Below are 10,297 nucleotides of genomic sequence, written 5' to 3'. Positions count from 1 at the left end.
AAAATACATCCTTAAGATTTGTTACCATAGAAAAGATACATCCTAAAGATTGTGTGCCCCAGAGAAGATATACCTTGAGATTGGGTGCCCCAGGGAAAATTCATCATTAAGATCGGGTGACACAGAGAAGATACATCCTTAGATTAGGTGTCCCAGAGAAGATATACTTTGAGATTGGGTGCCCCAGAGAAGACATACCTTGAGATTGGGTGCCCCAGGGAAGATACATCCTAAAGATTGGGTGCCCCAGAGAAGATATACCTTGAGATTGGGTGCCCCAGGGAAGATACATCCTAAAGGTGTGCACGTGACCCAGAGAAGATATACCTAAAGATTGTGTGCCCCAGAGAAGATAATCCTAAAGATTGGGTTCCCAAGAGAAGATAATCCTAAAGATTGGGTGCCCCAGAGAAGATACATCCTCAAGATTGGGTGCACGTGACCCAGAGAAGATATACCTAAAGATGGTGTGCCCCAGAGAAGATATACCTTGAGATTGTGTGCCCCAGAGAAGATATACCTTGAGATTGTGTGCCCCAGAGAAGATATACCTTGTGATTGGGTGCCCCAGAGAAGATTCATCATTAAGATCGGGTGACACAAAGAAGATTCATCATTAAGATCGGGTGCCCCAGAGAAGATACATCCTTAGATTAGGTGTCCTAGAGGAGATATACCTTGAGATTGTGTGCCCCAGAGAAGATATACCTTGAGGTTGTGTGCCCCAGAGAAGATATACCTTGAGATTGTGTGCCCCAGAGAAGATATACATTGAGATTGTGTGCACCAGAGAAGATATACCTTGAGATTGTGTGCCCCAGAGAGGATACATCCTTAGATTAGGTGTCCCAGAGAGGATACATCCTTAGATTAGGTGTCCAAGAGAGGATACATCCTTAGATTCGGTGTCCCAGAGAAGATACATCCTTAGATTAGGTGTCCCAGAGAAGATACATCCTTAGATTAGGTGTCCCAGAGAGGATACATCCTTAGATTAGATGTCCCAGAGAAGATACATCCTTAGATTAGGTGTCCCAGAGAAGATACATCCTGAGATTAGGTGTCCCAGAGAGGATACATCCTTAGATTAGATGTCCCAGAGAAGATACATCCTTAGATTAGGTGGCCCAGAGAGGATACATCCTTAGATTAGGTGTCCCAGTGCCCCAGAGAGGATACATCCTTAGATTAGGTGTCCCAGAGAAGATACATCCTGAGATTAGGTGTCCCAGAGAGGATACATCCTTAGATTAGGTGTCCCAGTGTCCCAGAGAGGATACATCCTTAGATTAGGTGTCCCAGAGAGAATACATCCTTAGATTAGGTGTCCCAGAGAGGATACATCCTTAAATTAGGTGTCCCAGAGAAGATCCATCCTAAAGATTGGGTGCCCAAGAGAAAATACATCCTTAAGATTGTGTGCCCCAGAGAAAATACATCCTTAAGATTTGTTACCATAGAAAAGATACATCCTAAAGATTGTGTGCCCCAGAGAAGATATACCTTGAGATTGGGTGCCCCAGGGAAGATTCATCATTAAGATCGGGTTACACAGAGAAGATACATCCTCAAGATTGGGTGCCCAAGAGAAAAAAATCCTAAAGATTGTGTGCCCCAGAGAAGAGACATCCTTAAGATTGGGTGCCCCAGGGAAGAGACATCCTTAAGATTGGGTGCCCCAGAGAAGATTCATCATTAAGATCTGTTGACACGGAGAAGATTCCTCCTGGGGTGACCCAAGGAGGATAATTCTCAAGATTGGCTGTCCTAGAGATGATACATTCCTAACTCTGTGTGCCCTAAAGAAGATACATTTTTAAGATTGATTGGCCCAGAGAGGATTATCATCAAGATTGGCTGCCCTAGAGAAGATATATCATTACGATTTTGTGATCCAGAGAAGATACATCCTTAAGATTGGTTGACACTGAGAAGGATACATCCTTAAGATTTGTTACCCTAAATAAGATACTTTCTTAACACTGCGTGCCCCAGAGAAGATACATCTTTAAGATTGGGTGACCAAGATAAGGTACATCTTTAAGATTGGGTGCCCCAGACAAGATACATCCTTAAGATTGTGTGCCCCAGAGAAGATACATCCTCAAGATTGGGTGCACATGACCCAGAGAGGATAATTCTCAAGATTGGGTGCCCCAGAGAAGATACATCCTAAAGATTGTGTGCCCCAGAAAAGTTACATAATTATGACTGGGTGACCAAGAGAAAATACATCCTTAAGATTTGTTACCATAGAAAAGATACATCCTAAAGATTGGGTGCCCCAGAGAAGATATACCTTGAGATTAGGAGCCCCAGAGAAGATATACCTTGAGATTAGGTGCCCCAGAGAAGATATACCTTGAGATTGGGGGCCCCAGAGAAGATATACCTTGAGATTGGGTGCCCCAGAGAAGATTTATCATTAAGATCGGGTGACACAGAGAAGATACATCCTCAAGATTGGGTGCCCAAGAGAAAAAAATCCTAAAGATTGGGTGCCCCAGAGAAGAGACATTCTTAAGATTGGGTGACCCAGGGAGGATGATACATTCCTAAATCTGTGTGCCCTAAAGAAGATACAATTTTAAGATTGATTGGCCCAGAGAGGATTATCATCAAGATTGGCTGCCCTAGAGAAGATATATCATTACGATTTTGTGATCCAGAGAAGATACATCCTTAAAATTTGGTGCCCAAGAGAAGATACATCTTTAAGATTGGGTGCCCTAGAGAAGATAATCCTAAAGATTTTGTGTCCTAGAGAAGATACATTCCTAACACTGTATGCCCTAGAGAAGATACATTCCTAACACTGTATGCCCTAGAGAAGATACATTCCTAACACTGTATGTCCTAGAGAAGATACATTCCTAACACTGTATGCCCTAGAGAAGATACATTCCTAACACTGTATGCCCTAGAGAAGATCAATTCTAAAGATTGTGTCAGGTATTTTACCTGGGACCAATCAAACAGCTACCTTTGTGCCTTCAATTTTGCTATAACATATTCCAGGGGTGCAGAGATCGTAAGCGAGTCAAGCCCTGGAGTATCGAGGAGGATGAAAATGTACCAGTGTTGGGTGCTTACTGAGTCTGTAGTGGATGGTGCCTCGGTTGTAGTACGTTACGGCCAAATCAGGATCCAGGCTCACACTTCTTGTATAATCTTCAATGGCTTCATCAAAATCAACCCGTAAATATCGGAGGAAACCACGGTTGTTATAGGCCAGTGCAAGTTTCTCTTTCCTACAAAAATGTATATATATAAGAAATAATCAACATATGTGCATGCATAATGGTAAAATATATAAATTCCCTAGGTTCCTTGACTGAGCTAAAGGGAATTTCCCTCTAGCACGAAGCTAGTAGGCGACCGTAATTCTATGTACGATTAAAATCTGCCACAACATCAACCATATAAAGTGATATCGAGGATATGAGCGTAACCCCTGGATATCAAGGATGTTAGCGTAACCCCTGGATATCAAGGATGTAAGCGTAACCCCTGGATATCAAGGATGTTAGCGTAACACCTGGATATCAAGGAGGTTAGCGTAACCCCTGGATATCAAGGATGTTAGCGTAACCCCTTGACATCAAGGAGGTTAGCGTAACCCCTGGATATAACGGATGTAAGTGTAACCCCTGGATATCAAGGATGTAAGTGTAACCCCTTGGATATTAAGGATGTAAGTGTAACCCCTTGATATCAAGGATGTGAGCATAACCTCTGGATATCAAGGATGTAAGTGTAACCCCTGGATATCAAGGATGTAAGTGTTACCTCTGGATATCAAGGATGTAAGTGTAACCCCTTGATATCAAGGATGTAAGTGTAACCCCTTGATATCAAGGATGTTGGCGTAACCTTTGGATATCGAGGATGTAAGGGTAACCCCTTGGATATTAAGGATGTAAGTGTAACCCCTTGATATCAAGGATGTTGGCGTAACCTTTGGATATTGAGGATGTAAGTGTTACCTCTGGATATCAAGGATGTAAGTGTAACCCCTTGATATCAAGGATGTAAGTGTAACCCCTTGATATCAAGGATGTTGGCGTAACCTTTGGATATCGAGGATGTAAGGGTAACCCCTTGGATATTAAGGATGTAAGTGTAACCCCTTGATATCAAGGATGTTGGCGTAACCTTTGGATATTGAGGATGTAAGTGTTACCTCTGGATATCAAGGATGTAAGTGTAACCCCTTGATATCAAGGATGTTAGCATAACCCCTTGATAGCAAGGATGAAAGTGTAACCCCTGGATATCAAGGATGTTGGCATAACCTTTGGATATCGAGGATGTAAGTGTAACCCCTGGATATCAAAGCTGTTAGCGTAACCCCTGGATATCAAGGATGTAACCGTAACCCCTGGATATCAAGGATGTTAGTGTAACCTCTGGATATCAAGGATGTAAGTGTAACACCTGGATATCAAGGATGTACGTGTTACCTCTGGATCTCAAGGATGTAAGTGTAGCCCCTTGATATCAAGGATGTTGGCGTAACCTTTGGATATCGAGGATGTGAGCGTAACCCCTTGATAGCAAGGATGTAAGTGTAACCCCTGGATATCAAGGATGTAAGTGTAACCCCTGGATATCAAGGATGTTAGCGTAACAACTGGATATCGTAGATGTTAGCGTAACCCCTTGATAGCAAGGATGTGAGTGTAACCCCTGGATAGCAAGGATGTAAGTGTAACCCCTGGATATCAAGGATGTTAGGGTAACCCCTGGATATCAAGGATGTGAGCGGAACCCCTTGATATCAAGGAGGTTAGCGGAACCCCTGGATATCAAGGATGTTAGCGTAACCCCTGGATATCAAGGATGTTAGCATAACCCCTTGATATCAAGGATGTGAGTGTAACCCCTGGATATCAAGGATGTGAGCGGAACCCCTGGATATCAAGGATGTAAGTGTAACCCCTGGATATCAAGAATGTTAGAGTAACCCCTGGATATCAAGGATGTTAGCGTAACCCCTTGATATCAAGGATGTTAGCGTAACCTTTGGATATCAAGGATGTGAGTGTCACCCCTGGATATCAAGGATGTGAGCGTCACCCCTGGATAACAAGGATGTGAGCGTCACCCCTGGATATCAAAGATGTTAGAGTAACCCCTGGATATCAAGGATGTTAGCGTAACCCCTGGATATCAAGGATGTTAGCGTAACCCCTGGACATCAAGGATGTTAGCGTAACCCCTTGATATCAAGGATGTTAGCATAACCCCTTGATATCAAGGATGTTAGTGTAACCCCTTGATATCAAGGATGTTAGAGTAACCCCTGGATATCAAGGAGGTGAGCATAACCCCTGGATATCAAGGATGTTAGTGTAACCCCTGGATAACAAGGATGTTAGTGTAACCCCTGGATATCAAGGATGTTAGTGTATCTTCTGTATATCGAGGATGTTAGCATATCACCTGTAAAATTCTGGAACATGTCGTTTTCTCGAATATTATGAAGCATGCTTATAGACCTGTCAGTGTCCTGCCCATTTTTTCCAAAAGTTTTTGAAATTTTTTTTGAGATACAACTGGGTGAATCTTTTGAAAATATTTTTAATCCTTATCTATGTGCTTTCCGTCGCGGCCATGGATGTCGAACCACACTACTACGACTACTTGAAGATGGGCGTTTAGCACTTGATAAAAACCTTTATATTGCTGCTGTTAAAAGCTTTTGACTGCCTCCCACATGAAATTTTGCTTGACAAATTGTCAGCATATGGTGTTTCAGCTCATTCAGTTTCTCTTCTAAAATCATATATTGTGTGATAGAAAACAACAGATAAAATTAAATTCTGTTCTTAGTAGCTGGGCTGACATCCAGAAAGGGGTACCCCAAGGGTCTAAAATCCCTGTATTCGTATTTAAAACACTGAACTGTCATGTGAAACAACTGTTAAATTGCTTGGCATACAATCCGATTAAAATCATATGTTACATGGCTTCGCTAACTTCGTACTACGCCTGAACATCTGAGTGTGCCGCGGTCAGGGTCACCTTCAGGTGACCTTTATATTTATAAATACTCATTAAATTTTGACCAATCAGAGACCCTCTTTCAAAAGGGTGCTCAGAGTTGTAACGATGCGAGAGTTCTGAAGTTATTTGAGATTGATCGTCGGAAACCCGAACAGAAAAAGATATTCAAAGCTTTATTAGAGAATAAAGACTGTATGGCGGTGTTGCCTACGCAATTATTACCCAATGAGTATGTTTTCCTTGGCGTCGTAGAAACGTCAGTTACTGCCGCCATATTTGTTTTGGAAAACTAATCTGTTCGATACCCCTCACTATTTATCTACCAACCATGATATTCCGATTCGCTGGCAACCTTTTGCCAGCGTGCCTCTGATTGGTTCATCTAAAGGTCACTTGAATGTGACCCTGACCGCGGCACATTCAGATGTTCAGGCGGAGCCATGTAACAGATGATTTTAATCAGATTGCTTGGCATAGATATTGATTACCAACTAAGTTTTGATGTACAAATAAGTAAGATTTGCAGGGAGGCATCTCAGCAACTGAATATTCTCACGTTTGGGCACGTTTTAGAACAGACTGAGGAAATTAACCATCTTTCATTCTTTCATTTTAAGTAATTTTAATTTTTGCCCTTTGGCATGGCATTTCTGCACATGTAGTTGTAGAGCAAAATTCTAATAAAATAGAAAAAGTGCAAGAAAGAGCATTCCGTTTTGTATATGAAGACTTTTCAAGCTCATATGAGAATTTACTTGAAAAAGCGAAGATGCCTTCTCTGCAAGTCGGAAGAATGAGAACAATGGCAATTGAAACTTTTAGAATTGTAAATAAGCTGTCACCTGTATGTTTACAAGATTTGTTAAAGGTAAAACAATCTAAATATTTTTTCAGATATAATAATATATTGGACATGCCAAATATAAGAACTACAACTTATGGTAAGAAAAGTTTAAAATTTGCTGCTGCTACATTGTGTTAGTGTTCCGGACGGACAACATTCTCTCATTTCAAGAGTCTAATAAGTCCTGGAATGGTTCAGAAGGCCGCTGTTCTGCATGTAGATAAGCTTTCAGTTAATTTCAATGTGCCACTTTGTTATTATTGTCCATTTTTAGCTCACCTGGTCCGAAGGACCATGGTGAACTTATGCCATACCGCAGCGTCCGTCATCCGTCCGTCTGTCAACTTTTCCTTTAAAATGCTACTAGTCCTGAACGGCCAAGTACATTTTGACTAAATTTGATCTGGAGCATCCTTAGGCCAAGGGGACTCAATTTTGTATGAATGGTGGGTGTGGCCCGCCTGGGTGCAGAGGGGCGGGGCCCAATAGGGGAAATAGAGGTAAAATCTTCAAAATCCTTCTTCTACCGTAGGAATTAAGGGATTTTATCCTAATTTAGTCTGGAGCATCCTTGGGCCAAGAGGACTCAATTTTGTATAAATGGTGGGTGTGGCCCCCCTTGGGGCAGATGGCCGGGCCGAATACGGGAAATAGAGGTAAAAGCTTCAAAATCCTTCTCCTACCCTACGGATTAAGGAATTTTATCCTTATTAAGTCTGGAGCATCCTTGGGCCAAGGAGACTCAGTTTTGTATAAACCGTGGGTTTGGCCCCCCAAGGGTCTGAGGGGCGGGGCCCAATAGGGGAACATAGCAAATTATTCTTTAAAATCCTTCTACTTCTGTAGGAATGACAGGATTTGGTCCATATTTAGTGTTGAGCATCCTTGGGTTAAGGGGAACCAATTTTGTATAAACCATGGGTCTGACCCCCCAGGGGCCTGAGGGTAGGGGCCCAATAGGGGAAACATAGCATTTTTTTTTTTTTATAATCCTTCTTCTTCTGTAGGAATGAAAGGATTTGGTCCATATTTAGTGTTGAGCATCCTTGGATTAAGGGTAACCAATTTTGTATAAACAGTTGGTCTTGCCCCCTTGGGGGCTGAGGGGCGGGGCCCTATATGGGAAATATAGCAAATTCTTAAAAATCCTTCTTCTTCTGCAGGAATGAAAGGATTTACTCCATATTTAGTCTGAAGCATCCTTGGGTGAAGGGGTACCGATTTTGTATAAACCATGGGTCTGACCCCCCAGGGGCCTGAGGGTAGGGGCCCAATAGGGGAAACATAGCATTTTTTTTTTTTTATAATCCTTCTTCTTCTGTAGGAATGAAAGGATTTGGTCCATATTTAGTGTGGAGTGTCCTTGGGTAAAGGGAAACAAATTTTGTATAAACGGTGGATGTGCCCCCCCTGGCACCTGAGGGGCAGGGCCCAATAGGGGAAATAGAAGTAAAACCTTTAAAATCCTTCTTCTACACAAAAGGATTAAGGGATTATATCCTAATTAAGTCTGGAGCATCATTGGGCCAAGGGGACTCAATTTTGTATAAGCAGTGGGTGTGGTCTCCCAGGGGGCAGAAGGGCGGGGCCCAATAGGAAATAGAGGTAAAACCTTTAAAATCCTTCTTCGACCATCGGGATTAAGGGATTTTATCCTTATTTAGTCTGGAGCATCCTTGGGCCATTTAAGGGGTCTCAATTTTGTATAAACGGAGGGTATGACCCCCCTAGGGGCAAAGGGGTGGGGCTCTGTTTGAAGTTTGTTCTTGCTATATCTCAAGTACTGGATGGATCTTTCTGAAATTTCATATGTACTTACAGCACCTATATCTTTACTTCATACCAATTATTTTAAACATATTCAGGTGAGCAATACAGGCCCTCTGGGCCTCTTGTTATTGCATGTGCTTGCATATAAATTGCTCTACCATTTTTAGTGCTTGCTTACTTTTTATGTGTGCTTTCTCTATTTTTAGTTTGCTTGCATGATTTTGTTTTTATGTTGTATAATTATGCTTGTATGTATTCGGTTAAAAGCTCATTAGAGCTTATGTTTTGTAGTTTGTAACTATACCGAATTTAAATAAAACTTTCATATTCATATATGTCTGAATTGCAAACGGTTCATAAATAGTTTATATTTATATAAATATTTTCATAAACGACATTTTCCACATCCACACACTTTGAGCACATGACTTGTTGTGTCATTGCTGGTGATAAACAATTTAGATTGTGTATCATTTACAGGCCTCCACCATCTAAACAGAATGCTTTCCGAAATACAGTGTTTTTTGATGAATGGTCTACCTTTTTAGACCACCAAGTTGTTGTACCACAAGAGATTATTATCACGGGTGATCTAAATTTCCACTTAGACGATCAATCTAATGTTGACTTGCCAGTTCACTGGTCTACTAGATTCCAGGGGTCTGATTCAGCATGTGACAGAAGCTACACACACCCATGGCCACACACTGGATGTGGTCATAACGAGGGAAGATAACTCAGTCATTCATGGAGCTATTTCAGTCATTGATCCATGTCTAAGTGATGTAAAGGGGAACCAATCTGGTGATCATCTTGCTGTCCACACAACACTGAATTGTAGTAAGCCAGCTCGTGCAAGGAAAGAAGTGAGCTTCCGGAAATTCCGCGAAATTTCAATACCAGATTTCAACAATGACATTCAGTCTTGTTCCGCCCTTCAATCTAATGAAGGCGAGGTTGATGATCTTGTTGAAGCATACCCATTTGGTATAGAAGCCCTTATAGAGAAACACGCACCTCTGCAAACTAAGGTGATAACTGTGAGACCAAATGCCCCGCGGTATAATGAAAATCTCCGCGCGGAAAAACAGAAACGTAGACAAGCAGAGAGACGGTGGCGACGGACCAAATTAACCGTTCACCAACTGATTTATAGAGAGCAATGTCGGCTAGTTGGTTCACTGCTCTTTCAGTCAAAGAAGGCTTATTATTCGGAAAAAATCGAAGGATGTGGCAAGGATAAAAGACAACTTTTTAGACTCACCAAAAACCTAATGGGACAGAAAGGTGAAATTATCCTACCAAGCTGTAATTCTGAAAAAGACTTAGCAAGCAAGTTCAGTGATTACTTTCTGAATAAAATCAGCTCAATCAGGAAAAATATTACCGAAGTGAACACCTCTGCTGACATTGACATCTCTGTCATGACTGCTGACATTGCATTTGATGGGGAACCATTGACAAAGCTCTCACCAACAACCCAGGACGAGTTGCGCAACATTATCATGACCTCGCAATCGAAGTCCTGTGAGCTTGATCCACTGCCTACAGACCTATTAAAGCAATGTCTTGAAGCACTGCTTCCTTTGATTACCGCAATCATGAATAAATCATTGGTTGAGTCAAAGGTTCCATTATGTTTCAAGAAGGCACATGTCAGACCATTGTTAAAAA

General features: G+C 41.7%; 1 protein-coding gene across 1 annotated transcript in view; it reads right to left on the bottom strand.

The window, feature by feature from the left end:
- The window catches only part of LOC110462050 (tetratricopeptide repeat protein 32-like), a 31,943-nt gene that overhangs the window by 5,192 nt on the left and 16,454 nt on the right, over positions 1–10,297 (bottom strand). The window contains exon 2 of the mRNA XM_021515827.1: positions 3,094–3,251. Coding sequence (XP_021371502.1) covers positions 3,094–3,251 — 158 coding nt within the window. The remainder of the gene's footprint in view (positions 1–3,093; positions 3,252–10,297) is intronic.

The sequence above is a fragment of the Mizuhopecten yessoensis genome, unplaced genomic scaffold, assembly GCF_002113885.1.
Source record: "Mizuhopecten yessoensis strain PY_sf001 unplaced genomic scaffold, ASM211388v2 scaffold10739, whole genome shotgun sequence".
NCBI lineage: Eukaryota > Metazoa > Mollusca > Bivalvia > Pectinida > Pectinidae > Mizuhopecten > Mizuhopecten yessoensis.
This window is presented reverse-complemented; position numbering and strand designations above follow the sequence as displayed.